The sequence below is a fragment of the Zerene cesonia genome, chromosome 6, assembly GCF_012273895.1.
Source record: "Zerene cesonia ecotype Mississippi chromosome 6, Zerene_cesonia_1.1, whole genome shotgun sequence".
NCBI lineage: Eukaryota > Metazoa > Arthropoda > Insecta > Lepidoptera > Pieridae > Zerene > Zerene cesonia.
In genome coordinates this window covers 2,257,530-2,284,849 of record NC_052107.1, presented here as the reverse complement: position 1 = coordinate 2,284,849, position 27,320 = coordinate 2,257,530, and the positions used below count along the sequence as shown (strand labels likewise).

General features: G+C 37.8%; 1 protein-coding gene across 1 annotated transcript in view; it reads right to left on the bottom strand.

Annotated features, from left to right (window-relative positions):
- Positions 1–320: 320 nt before the first annotated feature.
- The window catches only part of LOC119840388 (disintegrin and metalloproteinase domain-containing protein 10), a 61,197-nt gene continuing 34,197 nt past the window's right edge, over positions 321–27,320 (bottom strand). The window contains exons 4-16 of the mRNA XM_038366986.1: positions 18,665–18,856; positions 9,285–9,474; positions 7,189–7,351; positions 6,779–6,943; positions 5,019–5,190; positions 4,533–4,744; positions 3,822–4,056; positions 3,448–3,565; positions 2,868–3,037; positions 1,783–2,045; positions 1,319–1,551; positions 922–1,106; positions 321–540 (exon numbers count right to left, since the gene is read on the bottom strand). Coding sequence (XP_038222914.1) covers positions 449–540; positions 922–1,106; positions 1,319–1,551; positions 1,783–2,045; positions 2,868–3,037; positions 3,448–3,565; positions 3,822–4,056; positions 4,533–4,744; positions 5,019–5,190; positions 6,779–6,943; positions 7,189–7,351; positions 9,285–9,474; positions 18,665–18,856 — 2,390 coding nt within the window. The 3' untranslated portion in view covers positions 321–448. The remainder of the gene's footprint in view (positions 541–921; positions 1,107–1,318; positions 1,552–1,782; positions 2,046–2,867; positions 3,038–3,447; positions 3,566–3,821; positions 4,057–4,532; positions 4,745–5,018; positions 5,191–6,778; positions 6,944–7,188; positions 7,352–9,284; positions 9,475–18,664; positions 18,857–27,320) is intronic.

Below are 27,320 nucleotides of genomic sequence, written 5' to 3'. Positions count from 1 at the left end.
CTTTTTATGTGTGTATGACAAATATGCTGCGTGCACGCAATTCGTATGTCACGGATGTTTGGTTAACGTATGCCCAATGTGTGCGCGTAAATATACATACAGACACGTGTTTTGGCGTGTGTGTGCTCGCGCGTTGGATATTGGACGTGTTGGTGTGTGTGTCAGTGTGCGCGTAAGTGTTGGCAAAATTCGTAGGCGCGCTTAAGGCAGAACGCGTGCGCACACGTGTGCAACGCACGTTCACATACACGGGCTTATATCATAATGTATGTACTTATGTTGGCTGTAGTACGTGTGTACACGTGTTTGTCAGCGCTCGGTGACGGCGCATACAAGTGCGTGCGTGCCCAACACACGCGTGCGCAGGCACGGCGCGCTAGTGGCGCTGGCGGCGCTGGCGGGGCGCGCCCGCGTGCAGCAGCAGCAGCAGCGGCAGCAGCGGGCTGGGTCAGACCTTGTGCGCGGGCCGCATCTCGTACGCCTGCGGGTACGCGTTCGCGTACGGCTCGCGCCGGCTCGGCCCCGCGCCGGCTACGGGCGCTGGAAACGCAATATGAATGTACTTTAATGTATATTCTACTAATACTGTTTGTGCGAAAGTTTGGATGTAGATTTGTTACTCTTTTGGGCGAAAAACTATGAACGAATTTACATGAAAATTAGCAATGATGTTGGTTATATAGCAAAATAACACATAGGCTATAGAAATACATGCCATTGCACATTGACCCATTTCCTTTTCCTCATCCTTTCACGTCCACTCCTTTCATCAATTCTTTTCTTATCCCTTTCCCCGTGAAAGCGGGTTGTGCGCCGGCAGAGGCACTACCTCTGCGAATGTTCAGGGGCGGGGTTGATCGCTTACCATCACGCCAACCACCAGCTCAGTTGCCCGCGTATTGCACCCAAAAAGAAACTCACCGATATCCCTCGCGGAGTAGGCGAGCGGCGGCGCGTAGCCCTTGTGGTTGCGCGCGCGGCGGTGGCCGGGGCGCGGGCCGGGCGCCGCGCGCCGCGCCTCCGCGCCGCCCGCGCCGCCCCCGCCCCCCGCGCCGCGCATGCGCCGCAGCGTGTTCATCGGCCGCCGCAGCGTCTCCGACAGGCGCCTGGGGAATTCGTGTTACATTTCATATTGTCGAAAATTATAATCATGCAAAAACGGAAACACAAAGATGTAAGAATAAAATTAAAGAATTTTTCCAATCTCTCAGTACCAAATAAAAGCTACACTAAAATATTCTACTATCGAAATGGAGCCGAATGAAAGTCGGCAGGGAGTTATCTATAATTCTGTCGCTCACACGCACACGCGACTCACCTGGCGGGCGGGCGCTTGGGGTTGGAGCTGGGCGTGTGCACGGCGCAGCACTTGACGAAGGCGCCCATGAGCACGACGAGCGCGACGCCGCCGATGAGCACCGCCCACCACTTCTCCGTGACCCACTCCTGCAGGCTAAGCAGCGTGTCCTTGTTCAGCAGCAGGTTCTTCAGCCGCACCAGCGGGCCCTCCGCGTCCACCGCTCGGCACTTGAGGAACACGTCGCAGTAGCCCTGCGATTGAAATCGTAAAGTATTATTTATTATGGTATATGCATGATGCAGTTACGATCAGGCATAATAGGGAGCGAATATCAAAATTGAAATAGTGTATTATACACATAATTAAATTTTTTTACAGTTACTGTAGTTCACTCGCACATTGTCACTGGTACGTCCTATACATAAAGAGATGACGTCCACCGCGGATCGCAACGTGCGACGTGACACCACAAAGCGACGCACCTGGAAGTTGTCGCACGGCGAGCCGGGGCGCAGGCTGATGCCGCCGGGCGGCAGGCCGACCTGCGCCGCGAACTCGGCCGTGCTGCGGCACGAGTCGGCACGCGGGCCCGTCTGGCAGGCGAGCTGGCACAGCGCGCGCCGGTCCACCACCGCCGTGACGCCGTCGCCCACGCGCGTCGGCGACGACGACAGGAAGCACTCCTTCATGTTCCACGCGAGGCAGATCGAGCCGCTGCACTCGCCCTTGATGCACAGCTGCGTGCCTGCGGCGCACACGCTAACGTCTACATTTCATCCCTTCGACAAGCAATCTATACGGTATAGTGGCGAGTTCGGGTCGATGGTGAGATCAAACGATTAATATTCTTGAATAAATTGCTTTTAGTAATTGCACAATTTTTAAATAAAATTGATATGAATGGACGACATTAATTTAAAAAAGTCTTTAAACAAATTTCTGTCCCTCTTGCCTTTTTTGATTTTTAATAAAATGGTAAATATGAATGACAATATACAATAACACTTTACCTAGTGTTTAACAAGAGATGCTAAATATAAAATATGTTTCAATCATAAATATGAAAACATTTTATGATTAAAAAAATTGTTTATAACGCGTTTGGTCACAGTGAAAAATTGTGATCGCGAAATTTGTGTTATGGCTCTAATAATAAAATGCTTACGACGTATTGAGACAATTAAATAAAGACCAATAAGTCCATGTCGTGGACGACATGCTATTCGACCGCGAAGCTTTGTAGTAATGAGAAGCCATGATGTGTTCCAATCTTTTATGCGAATTTCACGTTGTATCTTCTACTGTGAGCGCGACGTGAAAGTGTACGTGCGTGTGTGATGTGTGCGAGTGCGTATACGTGCGTGTGTGGTGTGCGTGAGGGTGTGGTGTGCGTGAGGGTGTGGTGTGCGTGAGGGTGTGGTGTGCGTGAGGGTGTGTGCGAGTGCGTGTATATGCGTGTGTGGTGTGCGTGAGGGTGTGTGCGAGTGCGTGTATATGCGTGTGTGGTGTGCGTAAGGGTGTGTGCGAGTGCGTGTGTGCGCGTGTGGTGCGCGCGCGGGCGGGGTACCATTGTTGCAGTGCGTGTGGTCGGGCAGCGCGCGCGGCTCGGGGCAGTCGGGCGAGCGGCCCGAGCAGACGGACGCGTGGCTGCACTCGCTCGCCTCGCGGCACGTCTGGTTGCGGAACGCGAGCACGAACTGGCACGTCTGCGCGTGGCAGCACGGCCCCTGCGACGGGCTGGAACGCAAAACAATTTATCTCTATTATATATACTTATATACTTACTAGCTTGTCGCTCCGGCTTCGCTCGTGGTATGTATACAGCCTAGATCTCTCAGTGAATTTGTAGCTTCAAAATCGGTCCAGTGATCTTTGAGTAAAAACTTTACTAACATACAAAAAGACAATAGTTTACTCCTACCAATGTTACATACATGTGTAGATTAAATAAGCACGCTATTAATACACGGTTCATTAAATAATGGAATCTACAATGACGATGGTTATAATGCTTTCTCGCACCTTGCTCTTAAATGGCTTTGAAATAGTAGTGTTGCCTTAATAAATGAAAAGATCAAATACGAAAATATTGATCATTACAGGTTGTAAGTTTAGTAAATTTCAAAAACATATTGGTATTATCTTACCTGCACTGTGTATTAGCCCTGCGCTGGCACCCCTTGGCGGACATGTTGCGTTCCAGGTCGAACTGACTCACTTGTCGCGGATAACAGCATCGGTCCTTGCACTCGATTTCGTCGTAACCTAAAAAAAAAAATAACATAATTTTTTTTGTTAACAAGCATTTATAACTGTTCAAAATTAGTGTCTACTTGTGTTATAATAAACGAAGATATTAGTTACTGTGTTACCGGGTTGTCCGGGAGAGATCGCTTATTGCGATAAGATCGTCCTCTGTACATTTTAACTTACCTTCTGTCTCTTGTAATTGTAGATTAAAAAAAAAAAATAAAAGGGGGATGTAGGCTAGGCTAGGATGTAGGTGCGGGTGGCAACTCACCGCAGTCGCACTCCTCGCCCACCTCGACGATCTTGTTCCCGCAGAAGGCGCCGGCGCTCTCCTTGAGGCAGTCGCGCTTGCGGCCGTCGCGCACGGCGTCCAGCACGCCGCTGATGTTGCTCACGGAGCACGCCGAGAAGCGGCTGTTGTTGGGCCGGTCGCCCGACGTCGCCGACGCGAACATTATGTAGTTGCCCTGCTGCCCGCCCGGCCGGCACTCCGACGGGTAGTCGTGCTGCAAGCGACCGCCGCTCGTTAACCGACATTGTAAGGCTATTGGCATAGCTTTTATCGGGGCTATTGAGAAATTCCGTAACGAAAATAAACTTAACATCCCCCCCAACCCGGTCCGACCGGCACAGCGGTGCGGCGTTATAAATAGCTATAGCTTTACCGCGGGAGTCCCCGAGTACCGAGCTGAGTATTTTGTATTATTTATTACTAATTTTTTCGTATACGGTAGACGGTCAAAGAATATCTGATGAAAATTGGGACAATTCCACGTATTTATAGTAATTAAACAAATTAACTACTCGAAGGACCAAATTATTAAAAAATACGTCAGTTAGTACTGAGTTTGTACTCAACATTCTCACTCCAAACCAATCCATGGAAGTACTGCCATCCGTGTTGAAGAAAAATTAAATGCTAATAAACAAAAGAGCCCAACTTAATTTTAACCTGCTGTGCTAATAAAATACTTTAACTTACCGGCGATCCAAAATTATGTCCAATCTCATGGGCCAACGTAAGCTGGCTGACCTTGGGCGGCACTCGGCTGTTGTAATTCACGAACGTGATGATGCCGGTGTTGAGTGACCTCTTGGTGCTCTGGTACAGCCCGCCCGTCGTCTCGGTGTACGTTTTGTACTTTTCGCAGATACCCCCGGACGCCCCGCTCGCGCTGGCCACCCAGGCTAGACCTGTGAATGGTAAATATATGATTATTTATCATTTTAAAGTATGTAAAAAAAAAATGAGATTTAAGAACTACGCAATAAACAATGTGATCATTTGATTTCATAGTCTAAGCGAAAACTGAGAAACAAAATTAAAGTTGTCATTAAGATTATCATCATAATTACAAAAATGCGTATCTTTAAGTAAATTATATAACTTCGCATAAGTACTTTTAGTACTAGTAAGTACTAAGTAAAACCATTTAAATAAATACACATTAAGGAGCAATCAACATACCCAGCGTCCCGCCCGTGAAGTCCCTATAGGTGAACATGTACGCCAGGCAGAAGTCCTCGTGATTGCCCAGCGAGTGTAGATTCAGAAAGTTCGAGACGTCAATGTTCTCCCAACAGAACTGGTTGGTTTCTGTTGCGAACGGGTGCTTCTTGCACGCTGAGTCGTCGTCGATCTGCATAGACAAGTTATCTTGGTTATTTATTTATCCTTGTATATAAGTTTGTTTATATGTACGTCTGTATTTTTTCTACGTGGAGCGCGATGGAGAATGGTGCGATATCGTAGTATGATTTTTATGTATGGATATAGTTGGGAGGCTGGAGATTAAAAGGGCGAAGATACGGGCGGAAGGACAGTTTTATATATGAAGTTGTTTAAGTATACTTTCTAATAAGGAATACTCTTGGATATTTGGAAAGTTTTGATAAGATGATATTATTCATTTTTATTACATTTTAATCAAGTTCCTAATGAATGTACTTATCATGATGCTCTATAATGATTTTCTAAGAAAACTGATTTCAATTTTCATATGCATGTATGAATGTTTGCATAGTATTTAAGATAATGGATGGCGTGATGGCCACTCGAATAAATATCATTTGCTTATCGATCAATAATTAAATTTCATGTTATATGGATTTTAATGTTCTTTTCAATGTGAAATTGAAAAAATGTTAAGAAAAACTAGATTCCATAAACATAGTAAGTCCGTCAGTAAATCTGATGAATCATGAATTTTAAAATAAATCATGGCCACCAATCACATAGCCTTGTGACCATTTTCGTTCTTAAATTTGGTTTCTAATTGAATCAATAAACACTTATTTTCAAGGAGAATGAACGCAGTGTATATTAGACTAACATTTTAAATATTTTTGCTGTCTACTTTGACTTTTAGGGCTGTGCTATTCAAGTATTGAATACAAGCCTTATGATGAGTCTTAGAGTGAGATATAAAACCTTATACATTCGAGTCATGAGTATCAGTTTACAAAATCTTATTCTATGCTATCTAATATAATTACTTGAATATTATCCAAAATCTTATGTTATCAAAGGTTCGGCATCATTCAGTTACATTACACACAAAACCATCTATGGAGACGTGTTGGTTTGGCTCTCTATATTTTAAAAATTTCAAAATTATTTTCTTAAAATGAAGAACGGAATACGTTACTCCATCACACAAATTACTACCAATTAAATGATTATCTATCAACAACGAACGACGAGTTACGACCGATACGGGACATCCATGGAATAAAAACTTCCACGCTGACAAATGCATGTTAAATGCATTCAATTATATGCCATGGTATCGATCTGTTATGTAAAGTGGGCCATCGCGTAGTGTAATCGCATTTCCTGGCTTTCTCCGGCTTCGTTTATCACGTTTTATGCTCCATGACCACAGTGTATATCACCTTTCGATATTGTGCAGTGACACTGTTAATTGGCCGCCGTGTTTGCGGTTGTGTACATGATGATATATGGGCCATGTAGGCGTTTGTTGTGATAAACATTTAAAAAGCGTCGCCTATTTTTATAAATCTAGAGGAAACTTCAGCAATTTCACTAAATATCAGTAATGAATTTATTTTTATTCATTAAATTTCAATATCAGTCAGTATATCTCATAGTTACCGTATTCTAATCGCCTGTCCACACTTAACCATTATACTCTGTATACGTGCGTGCGTTGTGTGTTTGCGTATGTGTGCGTAAGTGTGCGTGCATGTGCTGAAACATCATCTCACCTTGATCCTCTGCACCTCGAACTGTATGTTCCTGTGCTCCCGACGCCCGTCGAACTTGGTGTCGCGGTAGATGTAGTTGACGGCGGTCACGTGGTGCGAGATAAGCGACAGTATCTCTTCGCGCGTCTTCATGTCGATCTCGTTCTTCTTGCTGCGGTCGCTGTGCTGTAAAATTGATTGAAAATAAGCACTAAGCACAGGCTTCAGTTCAATCTTCACTGCAATTTATTCTGATCAATAGATTGAAAGATTAAACTGGCCAGTGCCATAGAACAATTGTTTATGTATAATGGTGGTGAGGTGGAGGATTTAAATATATATACGTCGCAGTATATGTAGTAATAAGAGTAAAAAATTTAAGATAATAGCATAAGGTGTTACAAAAACATCAACAATACTAGCACACTCACATCAGGAAAGCCTTCCCTGACGTGCTTCCATATGAGCGGATCGGTCTGTATGTACAGCGAGCACGTGTTCTTCACTTTGGACTCGGTCGCTCGCTTCGCGCGCGAGTGCTCCGCGGTGTTCGCCGCCCGCGAGTATTTATTGTGGTGGTGGTGTTCCCAGTGCCTGTGAATTTTATAATTACTACAAATTATGTTCGATAATCTCATTTATAGAAAATTTGCTGTATCCGCAATTTGGCCCGAGATAAAAAGCAGCCTTTCTTAGTCGGTAAAAATGTAGTATTCGTGGAATGTTCTATTTCGATTGAAAAGTTTTCATTTTTAAATAAAAGTATTCAAATCTTTCTTTTGTACTATAATAAAGACGAAAGCAACTTTTCAATACAATGCGCTCAAATCGCCCACTTTACCTATTTAGGAAGTGATTTGAAAAGCAAATTCTTTCCATTTAAATTTGTTAAATGAATTAATTGCCTTTACAAACATGTCAGGCGACTCAAATGTGTAATGTATACCCGTTTCGATATGCGTCAAATAAAGAAACGTAACGGAAACCTGCAAACTTTGTTAGAATTATGCACAGTCATTCAGAAATAAATTTCCTTCACTTGGGAGTAGAAGTTGCACACATGCGAATTGACATTAGACATACACACATAGTGCATACGTTATATACTTATTGGAAGTTCTTTCTTCAGCTTCATTCGAATGCATTTGTCTAGAAAATATACACTATAATTAATCTACGCATGCTGAAGATTTTATTCGTCTGGAATCGCTAATCTCAGTATCTATTCAACGTATTTCAAAAACTACAGTTGGATATTTATGTGATTCTTTGGTGATACAGGCTCTACATAATGTTGTTAGTTGTTAGTTGGTCTACATAATGTGTACCACGGGCGGATCGCTTGTCAATAATATTTTTATCAACTGGATACAATTACACAAGGTGTCGTTTCACCGTTCTGAATGTCTTATATACAACAACAATGTACATACACAAGTTCGCCCGTAGCGTCATAATTCTTAACTACTTTTAAATCGATTAAACAACCCATTAGGAATGCGTGTATTGAAGCCAACGGGGGTATTATACTAACAAAGGAAGCCCATAACGCGTTTTATTTTAATCGCACTTATTACACGAGCAGATGATTAGCGCGAGGGCCTTTTAACGGCTTAAAGTAAAAGAACTAATCCTGGAAAATGTTTATGTCCCAGAAAAACAACGTCAAAATTACGTGCGATCCAACCGAGAATCGCTAAACAGATTTAAGATGACGGCGTTTTAGCATAAAGTTGCGAAGGAAACATTAAAAGGGAAGCGAAAAAGTATAAATCTACACATGGGTACGTAGATAATAGATACGTTCATTATTATTGTGACGGAGATCGTAATGGCGGATGCCGGAGCACGTCGAGATTCATATATGTATGAGAACGGCGCCTTAAACAATTATTATAATATTCATTGAACATTTTCGATCCGGGAGAGTGGGAATGTGGATTGAATATTATTTGCTCATTTGTATTGAATGACGGTTACGTGACGGTCGAAATATTGTATTATATTTAATCAATAACGATGATGGAGATTACTTGTATATATATGAAATTAACCTTTTTATTACATAGTTCAAAATGCTACAAAAACTATGTAATTTATCTGACTGTTATTTGTGTGATTTAATGAATTTATATTAAATTTATTTACGATCTCAGTGCAACAAAAATCCTTATGAAAACATCCACCCAATGTTGTCAAGACAGAGTCAACATTCTACATTATTATTATTTATGTACACACAAATTGTATAAACACAGCTTAGTGTGTAATGAAATTATATTACGCGAAATAACTATTGTAATATCAACCATTGCATTAGGGTCGGTTCCACCACTTGCTGAGAATCTTTACGCTCCCTGATAGGCTTTTTCACTTTTAATCTTTCAGTTAAATAACATTATATTTTGACAACTACGTTTTCACAAATATTCATGTAAATATTTAAATTATTTATAATTTTAGCCGACAGATCTACCTGAACATATCAGGAAACTGTCGTGGTTATGTTACCTTATCATCTACATACCTCGGCGGATCGTCTCGCAAGCTGTTCGGGTGCGATGGCACCGGCGAGGACGCGTGGTGGTAGGTCCGCGTGGAGGACGCGGGCGAAGCGGGCGCGGGCGAAGCGACCGGCTCGTCGTCCACGCCCGAATTCTGGATGCTCTCCATCCATTGCACCACTTCGTCAGTCACGCCGCATCCGCCGACGTGACCTAGAAGATATTTATATTAAAGTAATCTCTATTTAGGAGAGGATAGACCTGTGAGAGAATGGAGCTTAAATAGACTACAAAGAAGTCTGAGGTACAGGGCACCAGCTGAAGAAAATGCTTTATTTGTAAGTACTAATTTCTTTTTTTTTCTAATGTACTTATACATATTATAAAAGACTCAATTGGAGTATATAAGTCAATTGATTTATAATAATAAGTTAATTGACATAAAAGGACGAAAACAAAGAAGTGTGGGGAAATCAGTATACCCTATAATCTATATTATTATGTCTTACATGAATAACATTGGTATATAAGGTAAATAATGAATTGTAAAGAGAAAATGAATAATGATTTTAAAAATGTTATGTTTATAGTTTTACGAGTGGTTATATACTAAAAAAGAAGAAAATTTAGGCTAAGATGAAATTAACTTTCTCGCGAACTTCACAAATAGATTCAGTAGCGCAAAAATAACATAAAGCAGATATTCCTGCTAAATATTTTTACCTCTAAACTTGACGAGTTATCGTCGAGTTACCGAGAACATTTCCCAAGGGTAAAAGGAGTATTTCGCTATATTATTTTTATTATACATTCCAAGTTCAGAGACGAGTAATTTGCTAAGTAAAAGCGTACAAATACAGTCCCCTAATAGCATAGCGCGTCGGAAGGAACTTTCTTCTTCATATTTTACGTCGAGACAATTTGAAGACGGTATACGAAAAAATCGATGTGTATTTCTTCTAGTCTCGCGTATGAGCCAAGTTTTTCAACTCACAATACCCTCCGATTTACATTTCGCATTTCTGTCTAGACGTCGAATGTTTGCAACAGATTGTCCAATTTTCGTGAAATCGATACTTGCAATGTGCAGTCTTAGCGTGTTTTTTTAAAATAGAAGGTGCTATCTGAACTAGCACTTCCATGCATATCGGTAGATTAAATGTATTATGATCAATAACTTAGAAAATACGGAAGTTGACGGTCGCAAGCAATCTTGTAGCAATTGCGGCGTTTATATTTAATGGCTCGAAGGATAAATTATGTTTATGTTTGTCGTAAACACAGGTAATGTATCGAGTCATTTACCGATTGCTCAATATTGTGTATGTGGAGCAAGGTTCGTCTAAATGGATGATTCACCAAAGCGCGCTGATTCAGGTCCAACTTTCAAACGCCAAATATCTATACCTAACGTCTACTGTATACTGACACAAAGTAGGTACCTAGTATAAGTCGGAGCGCAATTTAGTGCAACAAAAGCCGTTATTTTTCCGCGATTGGATACACAAAGAGAACAAAGGTGATAGAGCAGGAGTGCAAAACTATAAAATGTTAAATTTGGGTCAAAGGTACGAGTGTGAAAGCTACGAAATAATATCTGTCAGTTTCCTGTCGTGATTAATGAGCGACTTAAAAAGGAACAAGCCGCTTAAGCGCAACACGGAAGTCTAATAATAGGATGAAGTCTGCATAAATCAATCTATTGTGAAATAAATTTAGCCCTCGTTTCATCGGGATAGTGAAAGTTGGCACGGACAGGGGAAAGGCCCGGGTGTTGTATAATAGAATTGCTTTTCAGATAGCGAAAGGAGACCTATATAGACAAAGGTTAAATTGAATGAAAGATAAACGTGTGTACGGAGATATGCAGTGTTGAGTAAGGCACGGCTGTGACAGACAACCAAGTAATTGGATTACACAATAATATTAAAACAATGGGTATCATTATCTTAATAATCTGTAAACCTCGGCATTGTTGCGATATAATATCCTCTATTTCGAACGTCATAATCGTTATTTTTCCATCAGGCTGCAAATCGCTCGCGATCCGCCGCCAACAAATAAACCACAAATTAAAGATAGGTTGCGGTGCACTAATGATCGCGAATACTCTCATACCCTATAAATATAGTATTTGAATGGGCTCGGCTAGGCATTAACCGTGCGATGTTCGCCCGCAGCAAGTAATTTCCGTTATCTGGCGTCCGCGTAGGGCGTTCGTTAAAATGCAGTGTGCCGGATGCGAAACGCCAATGCGAGCTAACGCGACACACGGAATAAAAAATGCCAGAACTATTCAGCAATTTTTAATTTTAAATTCTCCGTACGTTTTCGTTGTTTGTTTTTAATCCGTGCCGACTCCTAGTTATTCGGGATTACGGTGCAGCGCCAGTTCGGCTGGACTTGGTACGCGTGACTTTACGTACTTACTAACTTTTGTGGAGACTGTTTCGTTTTCTATGGGTAGATAAAAACTAAACGCTCTTGAAACTAAAACTTATTAGGTAAGTCGGTAAGAAGAGCATTATTAAGAATTAAATTATATACTCAAAATGAAGAATAGAAATAATATGAATAGAATCAGAAAATCATACACATAAAATATAATGCTCAATGGAAGCTTCCATAATGCAAGTCCTAGACTTCTTCATTATATTGCCCCTTAGCCTCCACTTCCTTTCATTCAATAGATAACACAGTCTTAATTAACTCGAGAATATATGTATAAAACTAAACAGAAGCGAGCAAGAGCTGCATGTACTAAAACTGTCGCACTAATCAAACATCGCCCCGCTAGAGACAAACATGAACTAATTGACAAACCGTCGCTACAATGTGCTTACATCTGTCCCTAACATCTGCTATTTTTTTCCGTGGAGACAGTTCAAAAAACGAATAACATAACGGAAACGAGACATAAATAAACAAACAGTATAGAAGGAGCATTTGCTTAGATGCTTTATTAATACGGTCTGTATTTGGAGACCAGAGTATATTTTAAATAGTTCAACATGGCAAATGCAAAGAAATAAAAATTCCAACTCTCAATTTATTGAAATGATTCGAATATGCAGAAAATCAAATAAAATGTGAGGAGCGTTAATATAAGCGAATATTTCAACTTTGAATTACCAAAATCAATATCGGGAAAATCGAATAAACATAACCTTTTGTATCCGCATATGATTAATTTCCCTGCTCCAGTTGAGGTCAACGAAACTGGTTCACATTTATCAGGTCAACGCATAAGTATTGTAAGCTAGGTGGAAACGTTGCAATTTAATGCCTTTGTCGGCGGAGTTTTTACGTAAATTTCGCCGGGCCAATCCCCAGCCCAACAATGTGGTCGGCAACCAAAAGTTAAAAGTTCCGCTTTACCGTAAAGACACTCGTAACTTTTCATTAAAAACAAATAAGAGAAATTTTCGCATTTTCGATTCAAAACCGGCGGTTGGCGAGTTTGCTGAGAAAATAAAAATGTTGAGGAACTGAAAATATCGATATCATATGCAGTAAAAATATTGTTAGCTATACAAATTTTTTATTTTGGGGAAAACATACATAAATGAACGATCATTTTGATATAAAGTTAAAAAAAAATGCAAATTATAACATAAATAAGTATATACAGTCTGGTTCTGGTATGAACCACGCCGCGTGAATTAGGATATGAAGTCGTGGTACATCAAGTCATGGAACGTCAGCAAAAACATATGTTATATGTATGTATATAATATTCGTTAAAAAAAACCTTACAATAGTGGTTTTAACATGTAGATTATTCTTTTAACATGTAGAAAATATACAGAGGTAAAAAATAATAACTTAAAAGGATAATGATCTGTACGTGACGAGTGTACGTAATGTTAGCCGAGCCAATCTTGTACCGACGCTGTAACAGTCATATGGGCCTTGTAAAATTAGCGCGGAACGTCTGCTTCATTACATACAACAGCAAAGTTCTCGCAACAGATCCTAAGACTGAGTAAGCAAACAACGTCTAACGATGCCTTTTTATTTTTACTTCGAGAGAGCTTAGCGTCCCTGCGACGGCGCAATTTTTCAAGGAATTAGTTGGACTCTCGGGAGTTGCATTCTATGTTAATCACACTCCTACATTTAACTGTGTGTGCGTTTTCGTTTAAGATGCACATTTTAGAACTACTCACGTTGACATTTTCTCACAAATGTAGCAGGGTGTCGCTTCTGCTATAGATTTTAATGTTGAGTATTAAGCTGTCCGCCTTTACAAATAATTGGGCTTTAAATAAGTAGGCTCAATAGCCAAAGCGAAAAGAAAACGTTAATGACACAAAACTTTGTCGCTTAACGACAACAACAGCTGCTCAATTAGCTTTGAAACTAAATTGGGGAGTACGAATTTTCCGAACCCAATTGTAGGTTGAGTATAAAAATTATTTTGTAGGGCTTGCTAATTTTTTACGGGAAAGTGTGCAGCTAAGGAGTAAGCCAAGCGTGCACTCTGGTAGAAACCTTGGCAAAGAGACATTGTCTCTGAACATCAAAAACTAAAGTCCTGATACGGGGCATCTAACGCGAATTATACGATTGAATTATCAAATAACGAACATAAAAAAATCCATGTAAAAGAAAAATCTAGAACGAGCTTTTGACGTAAATGAAATGTAAAAATCACCTCCGCAAAAATAAAGGTTAATTAATTATTCACATTACAGACGTGTCCGACGTTTAAATTTCGTTACGACTTAAAAACATTGTATTCATGTACTCGAGTGTTTACCTATCCACAACAACTAAAGTCATATTTAACTTTCATGCCCCGCGCTTTATACTAAAGTATTAAAAATCGTCTTATATGAATATGCAAACGTCTACAATTTACTTGAAAAGGGCCTCGTGAAATGTTGAGGAATTCCTTTTGCGTATGAAAGGCTCTTGTTGACTGACTTTACGTGGTTATATTGTTCAATCATCCTGCTTCTTATTTAGTAGATCTTAAGTATAAACTCGCTATTCGCTTCAACAAATTCGACTTGTACTTTTGTTCTGTATTATTATATTAGAAAGCCTACGTAGAAATTATCAAATTATGTAATTATATTTTTACAGTGGTTATATTGATTCCATATAATTCCATAACGTAAAATTTGATATTACACGTTTATATAAAATTTTCTGTGCTTGTTACGAAAATTTCTACAATGGAGAACGAAAAGGGACGATATTTAAAGTATCTGAACAGTTGAAAATAACTGAACAGTAAAACGCATAATAGGTATTGTTAATTATTGTGAAAGTAGCAATAAAACAGATAATTATTCGTATAGTATTATTATTATGATCTTAATATATTCCTCAAGAGTCGAGCGTAATAAATAAGATTGCTCTTGATTGCTTCATTCAATGACTTAATAAGGGGAAATAGATTATTATTCATTCTTGTTACCATTCCATAAGATTAACTAGAGTAATGCTAGTATTAAATCCATTTATTATTGTTTTTATAATCACTGACTACTGAGTGACTTATGAATACCTTAACTATACAAATACTATGAATGAAACTCTCAACTTTCGTGATATAAAAGAATTAAAATTAAAACATAAACAGTGCCAGAAAATCGAAATATGCCCATCTGTTTTGAATTTAAATAACGAACGTTTAATTTCATCGATGTCTATGAGCTATTTTAACAGTGAGAGCAAGAGTAAATAATGTAACGATAATGTAACTTTAACAGTGGCGAACTAGAATAAATCCAACGTAGTTGATTTAGAAATTGATATCAGTATATATCATCGTCATACAGGAGCCTGCATTTCCAGCAGAGATTGAAGCGCGAACGTAAATCACTTGCGAAAATCCTCGAACATCCACCGAGAATATGTAAGGAATTTAAAAAGGACTCCGCTATGTGGGCGTTGTGGATTTGTGGATTCAAATGCCTTTATTATACGTGAAACCTATCTAGGAGTGGAAGCATTAAATATGGTAATGTATTCGATTGCAGTGTTGTCTCGTATCTGCTCGAGGGGCACGGGACAGACATTGAAGTATCCTATTGATTGGTTTTATCTTTGTTTTAAAGTAGCTGCACCGCGCGGTTTCACCCGCGGACGAACCGAAATATGTATTTATACAGCTTATATCATGTATCAGTTTTATTAAAATCCATTCTGTAATTATACGTGAAATAGTAATCATCCATCCATAGTAACAAACTTCTGCGTTTATAATGTTAGTAGGAATTAGGATATGACGTTCAACTTCTTATATCTTCACTACATAGTACGAAGCAAAGTCGCTTCCCGCGTCTGGTCCTGTATATATATGAGATCTAAGATCTTTAAGACTACACAACGGTTAATGATGGATTTATTTAACAGATAGAGTGATTCAAAAAGTAGATTTATATGTATAATAACATCTATTATACCCCTCCGAACTTAACGCATGTTTAATGGCTCGAAATATTTGGCGACTTTTTTAACGTTTTTGTTAAGCTACGGATAATGCCAGGCGGACCGCTTTATAATAAATATTTCGTTTAGAATCAAAATGCCAAACAATGCACGCGTTTCTGCTATCACAATACTCAACTATAGCGCATTCAAATATAAAATGATAATTTATCAAAGCGTAGTCTATTCAGAGCGGAGTAATACTATTCCATCACATTCCGTTATTGGATTTAAATCAGTATTTTATTATTTTTATTCAAATTGAACCAAACGTATTGAATGCCGCGTTGTTCGTCGTTATTGGCTTTTCATATTCAAATCGTATACGAATAAAGAACGGGTGAAAAGGGACTATCCCCAGTCCCCGGTAGTCCAATACACTGTAATGAAAACAAATGGTGTTAAACACGACCCTTCCTTTCATAATATGTATCAGTATATTATATATCAGAAGGAATCAATGTCGTATGCTAATGCGCAGAAGGTTTTGTTATACTATGGTAATGTATAAAAGGACCTTAATATTTCATGGCGTTAATCGAGACATTAATGTGGAAATTATTACTGTGTATCAGCCATTTTAAGGGAAGTATGATAATGCATATCTCGGAAGCAAAAAATTTAAATGTGAATCATATTTCTACGAAAAACTAACGTACGCACCTAATGGCCTAAACGACAAATAATGAGACGTTATCTCACATAAAATTTTCTATTCGTCTCGTGTTGAATCGGTTTTTTTTTTGGTAGCAACATCGTTTATTTATTAAAAGCGAGCAACTGAACTGGTGGTTCCCTGATGGTAAGCGAACAGCATCGCCCCTGAAAATTTGCAGAGGTAGAGCCGCTGCAAAAGTTTTTAAGGACAAATATAGGATTGACGACAGGAACAAGCAATGGACTAGTAGAAAGGAAAACGGACTTCAGGTATATGAGATGGTACTGTGTCTCTTTTGCGATTTTTTATTGGGGCACTGAAAAAAGTACATAATTTTTTAATACTACGGGTAGTTAATTACTATTCATCCCTTTGATTTCATTAACTGCATAAAAGTCACGATAAATGTGTAGACATCCTGCGCTTACTGCCTGCCTCAGATTTTCAAAAACATTTCAATATGCGAATTGCGACTGGACGTATCCTTCACAAAATTATTTTGAGCAAAACTTCTATTAAAATGTGGAGTGTACAAAAATATCACGTGTATTCACAGTAACGACTCTCTCTAGTTTTTATACGTACGTACGTCTAAACTTTTCCCATCGTCCTTTTCAAATTTCATATATTTTAAAATACAGTTTCTGCTGAACCGGGAGCTATGTTAATAGAAGCTCATTTGCATTCCACCTCATTGCTTCGGAATGATGTCTGGTGAACGTCAACGCGAAAATAGAATGCAATTTCGATATGTACGAGTACAACAAAGATTTCATTTAAAATTTCAATTATTCAATAATGTCAGTCAAAAATTCATTATGCAAAACGCAACACACATCGTTGCAATGACGTTTAATTATCTACAATGAATTCGGACAGCGGAATTTAATATCTACACAGCGTTGAAAACGTTCACGACCCTCATCATACGGTAGCAATTGTAACATTAATAGCTGTATCGGTTAACAAATAATTGATCACGACAATTGGTCCACGTCTCGGCGTATTAAAACTTCGAGCGAATGGATTTATGACGGGCGGCGAACAATGAGCAAACAGTGAGGCATAAATTAGCAACTTTTCCGATGCAAGCTGTAGCAATCAGTCGGTGACAACGTACCGAGGCGAGCGCCCAACGAATGGGATTAAACTTAGTTAAACGACCTTGCGTCGCAATCCATTTGCTGTGCGACACGGTGTGGCAAAACTTGCGAGCCCCCCTCCGCTTTAGCATTTATTATGCGAATGAAGCGCACGCGGATACAAATTAACCACTGTTAATCTCGTTGCACGAACTAATCCCGTTCTAGTCTAACAATATTAAGTTGTTAGTGTGTTCAACCGGATTCGGAATCAAATTTGGGCGAAGATTGATATGACGTTGGGCTCCAGTCACTGTTGCACAACGTTGCCTAGCCGAAACGTTGCGTGCACAAAAAATAGGAGACACGTATAATTAAACACGACACGCGAACAAGACAATTAGCTTCACGCGTCTATGTGACTAGTGATGAAGTTACAAGAGACGTGACAATGAGCATAATTGATTTGACAATAATTATGTTTTTCAGTATAGTAATTGCTATATATACATACGAATATTACCATCTCAGACAATCTAATATTATTTATTTATTTATAATGCTTTATTGCACAAACTTAGACAAAAACAGCAAGAATACAATTGTATTATTGCATTGTGAATGTGAAGATATGTGTTTTTAGAATGTTGCACTTTAAATGACGATATTCCAAATATACTATTAAATTAAATTGTTAATAAAAATAATTACATATGCAAATAGACCCAGCCCAACGGCATAAGATAACAGAACTACCCAGTACACATACGCGTAAATCATTATCAATGTTATTCTAAATTTACTCACATACAGTAGACATAAAGATGAACGTTTCAGTTAATTTAATTACGCCACACATAAATGCAAACCGGCTTTGATAAATCCATATTCCCATTACCACATCAGGGTTTTGCCATATTGCCAGGGGCATGTAACTTCCTAGCGTGATAGCGGTGTGTTTGTTTGGCTTTTGATTTTCAATCTAGAGATTTAAATTCCGTATTTAAATTAAATAACGGTACAGGCATTTTCATATTAAGTAAATCACCCTAAATTGAATTCCCTGTCGCGCCCAAATGTGTCCCTCACTCAATACTCATATCAAAAGATAAACAATGTCGTTAACACGGAGATTTTTACATAAGAATCCAATTTCCAAACATCACATGTCCTTAGTTAAAACGATAGTCAGCCAAGTTACCATAGATAGGTCACTCACCGTGTCTTCTATGTGCGTACGGGTCGATGACGTCACTCTCCTTATAGATAACAGAATGCACGCGACCCCGCGTGCTATTCTGAGGGAAGTATCTCTTCGCGTGCTCCACGTAGAAGGAGCCGTCGCTCAACATGATCTTCCCCTCGAAGACGCCGTCCGTCACCGAACCGAACACCTCGGACCGGGGATCACCTGGGAACAAATAATTAAATTTGAATAGGTAGGCTTAGTAAAAGAACGATATTTGTTTTAAGTAAAGAGGAGCGCCGACACTATTGGCATTGTAGGAAGATCTCTTATCTGGTCTAGATTTCAGGTCATTACCCAAATCAAAAAACTTAATAAAAAAAAATAAAAAGAAATCATTATTCATTTAGTAGTAGATGCTTCGTTGGAATTTTTCAATTATACTTTCATTTATCAAGTTACGGAAAGACATAAATATTCCTTTATTAAAACATAAAAAGGAAATTTCTTATTGTTGTTATTCAAGGTTCGCTTAAGTATCTACTTTAATAATATTACGTGTAATAAGTGCGAAAAACATATATAATATGTGAAAGATAAACATAACAGTATTAACCCGAACTGAACAACAAGTCAAAGCAAGTCCGTAATAACCAGTAATTATAAGATATTTAGCTACAGAGCAACAATCGCCACCCTACCAGTCTGGCAAGTCTAGACGGAATTCACAAGAAATAATATTCTTAATATGAACGAGTATTCCAACGCATAATCATTATTCCGCAATTTAAGAGCATCTAAGAAAATTTAGGTGCAGAAATTCGAAGCGCCTTCAGCATATAAAGAGACTGCTCGAGTTCATATATACATCCATGTATGTAAACTAAGCGTCGAAACAAGATTTAGATTAAGATCTCATTTGAGATAAGGTTAATATTGAAATTCCTTATCCAAATTGAAGTCTAACAACAATCTTCCGATCTAATATTAGATTTATTATATCAAAGTTAAACGTACTAGATACAGATTCATCAAATCATGGATTAACAAAGTTATAATTAATTATGTGGCTGGGAAACCATTTGAGGTGTTAGGTAATTAGACCACAGCATTCAATTACTCTGTAACAGTCACGTAGTGCTTGTCCCTTTGTGTATACCTTGTGCTTGTATTGTGACAGCTTGTAGCACTGTTAGTGTACGCAAAAGCAACAATAAGCTAGTAAGTAATGATGGCAATTTAATAATTATATGCGAAGCAAAGGTCATCATTTACAGCAACTCAATATAACTTAAATCTACCTAAATACAAATTTGAACGGAAAAATGATATAGAAGACCCCGAAGATTGAATTTATCACGTTTATGATATGTTCATATTAACTTGTGTATTACACGTCGTTTGAACAACATGAATAGGTATATAATATAATCTCTATCATTTAATTTCGGCTAGTAATTGCTTTGATTCGCTCATTTTATTACGAGCGTGGCCATAGTCATAAAAGACATAACATAATACGATGTGAAAGCAACATATCCAACTTCAAAGCTGGAAAGAGTTGTACGCGAAAATAGTGTTTGAATTAAAGATTCACACGGCACACTGATGAAATTTTCAAAAATTCATACACACAGAGACAACAAGACCATCGCGAGTGGCACCGCCGTGCCCGGTGATTTCGTGTTGATGTTTGTATTCGGTAACGCAGCAGCCATGTCGCTGCATGAAAATCAAACGTTTCACAAAGGCATTTTCTATTTTATTGCTGGATTCCGCGCGTATCCTTCCAGCCTTTGTAAATAAAAACCGGATCAAAGTATTAAATAAATAACAAAACGCAAATAGTATGTAGCTTCGTGCCTCTATAACTGGCTGGGAACAAAATTCTGTTCGGACGACGCGAAGTTTAATTTGAGTATTCAGAAGTCAATTTATTGACTATATTTTTATTAAATTATGATCGATTTCGAAAACATTTTCCGCTAGTTGAAGACAGTACGGAATGTCTATAGAAAGAGCAGGAACAAAATAATCTGCGAAATAAAAGGAAAAGTATAATAAAGCGTACTTTACATTAATTATTTAGATTCCTTCAAAATAAAAAGGAAAACTCGACGTTCAAACAAAATATTTTATGTCACTCTAAGTAAGTTCGGAACGAAGTCAAAACACAAGGTTCTATGAAAATTTTATAATTTGACTGGCTTTCCGCCTACGGCTTCGATGGCCTGAATGGGAATCCCCCATGGGAATCAAATGTTTCACCGCGGGCAAAGGTAGCCTATGTGTTTGGTATGGTTTGGTATGATAGCCTCCCAACTTTATGAAAAAATCACACCATAAAATCACTCAGTTGTAACATAAAATAGGGAAAAACAAACATTATTCCTTATATTCTGACTGATGTTGGCCAATTGAAAAAATTGTTAACGATATTTGACTGTAGTTACCCGCTGCAGGTGCCAATTAAATAACAAAAACATTTACATTTTCCAGGTCATGTTGTGAAGCAAACTTTTGTTAAACATGTCAGTTAATTACAATTATATAAATAATTGCCAATTACACGATACGTCAAGTTAATGAGTCAGCTAAAGAAATTATTATACTTAGCCCCCGGTTATAAGACCAAGTTATAATAATGTGTCCATGAATTTGAAACGTGTAAAAACTAATAAATTTCGAAATACATTTTTATCTACAGTATAAATAATATCACGGCCTTTACCTTTTTTTTTAATATTACTTGGTATAGATGTATTCCCACAATCTGTCGAGTTCTAATATTATCATTATTATATAGATTACATTATGCATCTGGTACACGCATCGACATGCCAACCTATCTCATAAATAATGCCCAACTTTACGCGACAGTAAAAAAATATTTTAGCATTCAGCTAAAACCCTATCAACATCCGCAAGATAAGGTCTACATTCGGCGCTATAAAACTGAATATTTCACCACATATCTGTTCCCCGGGATAACGGATAGGTTTGAATAAATTAACAATTCGTAAGGGCATGTGAGCTGTTGTTTACGTGGACAGCCCAGCTGACACGGGCAGCGAGCACATCTGTACACCAACGTGACTGCAATACAGGATCAATAATAATTATTGTTTGACCGTGGTATGACGCTTTATAACTAACCGATTTACACGAATGCGCGAATGTCTAGTGAATATCAATTTTTTTTAGAATCAGAATTTGGGAGTACAGAACTTATTATATGTTTATTATACAACAAGCGCTCTGTCCAAGCTTCGCTCGCCTATACAGCTCATAGCACTCTGGGATCACGTACATATCTAACGTTGAAAGAGGTTTTGAAATCGGTCCAGTAATGTCTGAGATTAGCGCGTTAAAAAAAGCTCTTCAGGTTTAGGTATATTATAAGTATGGATTAATGAACTACTATAAATTATAATTAATAGCTGATTGAGGATCCAAAACCTTCATCATCAAATTTCAAGAGCTATTATTATAAAAAGGGAACAATCGTTCGCCACTTAAAAACTCTCAGCGCGGCAGTCACTCGAGCTGATAAGACGCGAAACTTTATCATTTGTTATGATGTGCATTTTATGTTCATGTATTTATGGAGCTCTGTAAACGGAAAGAATAAAGAATAACGATTTAACTTTGCTTGTAAAGGTAAACTTTGCATGCAACTGCACATAATGTTCACTTAAATGTTATCTTGTACAATTTTATACAAATATTGTTTCAGTGTTGTTACTTAAATAATTTTTATTTGTCTTTAACGTGCATCGTATGTTCGAGAAGGTATGTTATGTATATTTTGTACTGTTTTTATTACAAACTTTGAAAATTAACAACTAGGCTATTATTCCCAATACCACACTATACGACATAAAAATATAATTAATTAATTACAACACCACAGTAAATGAAATTATTCGACAATCAATTTTATCAATATTAACCACAAAAATAAAACACATCGTGTACTAATCGTTGACGAACATGCTGAAATGGCGTGTCCACGAAACATTATAAAAAAACATAGCAAATAGTTAACTAAATAGTGACTCATTTGAACCGGGGACAGGGGAGAGATAATAATAATGATTTATCGTATAGTGGGGGACCAAACTATGTACTTACAGCCACATTACCGTTACTATAATAATTTAGGGTTCTGTTGTTTGAACTCTGTCACTTTGCTTACCACTAAGCCTACACTTTAGGTTAAGTAACATAGATATGTATTATGTTGGTTAATTCAATAAAATTCTTATGATAATTACAGTTAATACTGTATATACAAAAGTTTTCCTTAACATCGTTGTATACACACATAGATTTTTTGGAACCATCGTTAAAATCGTGGTATACATAAATTCTGCCTAGCGTTATCATTTTACACACGTGCCTTTGAGACTGTTCAGAGCAGGATCTTGGAAGATAAATTGCCTCTAATTGACTCTTTCGTCTATACCGAAGTTTGGATAGTAAGAATGTATTTATGTTGGTTGAACTTAATGGTAAGATAGATTTATATAAATTTAAATTTGTATTTCATAAATTTGTCAAATACCTTATATTTTAACTATTTCATTAATTAATAATATTGATCAAAAATACGTGAGAAATACACCAAGATATTCATAGACAAAAACTAAAAGTCGATATCAACAAACACACTCGCATTATATTCATAATTACGCACGATTGACTCAACAGTTTTGTTTTTGCTCGTCGAGATTTTATTATTCAATTGTTTTCAGACATTTGGCGTTTGGGATTTAGATAGGGGATCATTGTGGATATATTTTCGATTTGTTACGTTATTGTCGTGACATTAATTTCTTGAAATTAACACTTAAATTCACATTTATACTTCAAGGTGAAAATTTTCGTAGATATATAAGTTATTATTCAATAAAATATGACGATTTATAGTTAGAAGGCCATTTGCAAAAGGTTCTATTGTACTTTTTTTTATACAAAAGAAGGCGGGAAAACGAACAAGTGGTTCAAGCGATCACCACTGCCCATGAGCCCTCACAAGAGTGAAGCCCTGTAAAGGTGTTGCCGACCTTTTAAGAAAGAGATAGATCTTTTTTTTTTATTAATACGGACTGTAAGTTGTCGAATACAACGACGAAAAAAGACCATTCCATAACAAGGTTGTGCGAGGCAACTGCGAGGGTAAGGGGGGAAATCATTTATAGAAAATTATTTCAGCAAATAGCAACATGACCCCAAGTGATATTCAACGCTATACGATTCCCTCACAAGACATGGCGGCTACGGTGTATGTTTAAATATGGAGGTCGGGGAAACACTGAAATGGAGGAAATATGTAATAACATACCATCATTAAATCCCATCAATTACGTATAATTTGACTACCGGTAACCTTCCCTTGTATATGCCCAACATATGGAATTTCAAATTAAAATCAAGAAAACGAGGAATAATAGTAAAAAAATACATACAAACGAATATAGAACCGCGTCCTTTTTGAAGTCGGTTAAAAAAAATTAGGACACAAGAGTCGCACGACTCTATCTTAGTGTATCGCGTTCGCTGAGTGCAGCTTTTAGACTTTCCTCGCGGTATATTGGCATGCCCATTTTTATCCAACCATTTATCTCTTCCAGCCATCCATTTCCATCCATTATTGCACTCGCTATTGTCTACAAGCTCAGCTGAATCGCTGGAAATCGCTGTTAAACGCTGACATGAAAAATAACCGACCAATATATTGATCGATCGATAGCGATGCGACAATTGAATTTGTTTTGTGCGCTGACGACATATTGTCATGTGGTAGGTACCACCGATGATTGTGCGGGTGTCGTTGATTTTCTTAACCTCGTCACGTACACACAAAATTATATCAAACGATATACAATTCGAGTGCCTGTTGAGTACGTACGTACCGGGTTTTTCCAGTTTATATAAAATGTAGGTACGTATTGACAAAATAACGGAGTCATGTGAGATGCCAATTTATTTTAATCAAGTCGATTACATGTTCGATTCCAAACTTAAAATCTCAACTAGATACGGTGTTTCATTTTAAAATCTAAATCTAGAAAAATATGATAATATTTACTCTGCAGCGCTGAGAAATTCACTGCCAAGGAAGATCAAGTAAGAATCTAATTAAAATGCATACCCTCCGGTGCAGCGGGATAATGGTGCCCTCCTAAATAAAGTATCATAATATTCCATCAAACAAGCAAATATCGCGTTGGAAATATTAAATAACGAGGCAGACGGCGACATCACGGGATTATGCGAGCTAAGAGAGGGCAAACACGAAAGAGATGTGTTCCCGCCAAAACCGCACGACTCCGAAAACCCACACTAAATTCTAAAGGAAAAATCCCGTACATTTTTATAACTCAGTAAAGCCTGCCATCGTTTTTTATTTTTTATTTCGGTCGGTACATTTTAACTTATTCGATGGACAGTTTTTAATAATTTTTCCGGGAAAGATAAAACCAGAGATTTCGGATAAAGATTTTCAAAGTATCCCAACGTTTTGGCTTTTATGTATAACGCGGATTGTATTTAACATATTTCATGTCAAGAATATGTAATTTATAATTAACAAGAAATAACAAACTCGCTTTTACTCCCCAATACGTGGAATCGGGAATCGATTCTTGATGAGATAATATTAAATATTTATAACATCTCAACCAGAATATAATTAGCATATATAGAGATACATTATTGTAAGCATATGTATTAAAAATGAAATAAACGAAGTGGAGAACTTATTGACACACAAATAAAGATATTAATTTCTACCCAACTTATCCTAAATAACATATCAATTTAAAAAAGACACAGAAATATATTCAGTTTTACAACTTAATTTCGTGTTTCGCGTACTATACAAACGATCGCTGTTCTCTTAAAACAGCAGATTTATCCAATAATTGGCTATTGACAACTCAAAACGACCTCTGGGAATAGTTTTATATTGTACGTGACTCTAAAATCATTGGAAATTGACATAATAGAAGCGTTCGTGTGTATCGCTTCCCTTTTAAAGAGAAATTGTGACAATTTGTAATACAACACGGTACCGTTTAATTCATTTTCAACTTTAACTGTAAATTTACTATATTTTTACTTGTATTACTGATTTTTTTTTTCATTAGTATTAAGGCCTTATTAGTTTTAGTTAAATTTTGTTAAAAATCGCAAAGAAACATAACTGAAAGATGTTAAGTTATACAATCAATAATGAGACACGCAGTTCTCATATTGTATCATCAACCACATCCCCTAATATGCAATCATCGTTATAACCAAACTTCGAATCCAACCTACCACCATCCAAATCTCTCCTTATAACCCAATACCTATAAATGCCAACTTAGTTTGTAACGCTAATCTCTGATGTCTATCTATTTTATAAAAACATCGTCATATCCAAAGTTAGCAGCAAGGAATCATAACCCAAAGCACGGACACCTCCCGCATCCGTCCCGATTATCCGATGCATAAACACGGCGAGTGCATCGCAGTAAGTAGGGCGACGAACTGCGATCGATGCTGCCCTCGCAACTTCATCCATTTACACGCCACCAAACTTTCGCGATTATATTAAATGTATTTACTACGCAGCGTGTATAATCAACGTACCTTCTTGGGAAATGGTTATAGTAAAACGTCAATGTACTGAAAACAATGCGGTAATTGCGACTCAGAGCGCTCCCCGCGATCCCCATAATGCAATGTTGTGTAAATGCGCTATGTCAATAGTTAAACATATCTATAAGTACAAGACATTAAAGCGTACAATGTGTACAAAGCGGTAAAATATTATGACATAAAGTTATAGCATATAGATTTCTCTAGTTAACTTCGTAAGACAACAGCCAAATGTGGTCCTATCTTAACCAGAACGGTGTATAGACCTATGCATAATCTTATATTTGAAATGCACAAATTCCAAACGGGATTAACCCTTAACTATACACGAATCACGATCACCTATTGTCTTGACATGCACGCACACCACGTACGGTACATTAAATCAAGCAATTAAACACAAAGCCATGTACCCAGGAACATGCAACGTCCATACCATCCAGAGGCATGCGCCAACATTTAAACTCGAGATGCCGAAAGCTCCCAATTAGCCCCGGACTTGATGCCGACGGGGCAGAAATTACAAAAAGAAATATGGCGTGCCCCCGTCGAATTATTAATGTCTAGAGTGGCTCTCGCCGCGGAAACAAGCATTTAGAGAAGCATCGAACAAGTGCGGTTATTATATGAGCTCCTAAATTACCTCTCAGTGGCGTAACATGCAGATTGATGCATTTTCCGTATCGGTTTATACTAGTTTAACTTTAAATAGATGAAATATGTCATTATTTAATTTTTACGTCAATTGATCCAAATGTTTTTAAATGGTACTAGGCAAATATGATTGAGGAAAATTAAAAAATTTTATACTGCTCGTAGTATGTAGCTGGAAATTAATATCCGGACTTAACCATTTCAAGACTTACAGAGTATGTTCAGTGAAATGTTTTAATAGCCCATATTTTAATAGGTTTTAATACCGGATATAAAACCTTATTAACAAGATAATAGCGTATATCAGATTTATATCTAGAACTAGCTTACAAAGAAAGACAAGAACCATCTTACGAAATTTAACGGTTAAGAGCCGTTTCAACCG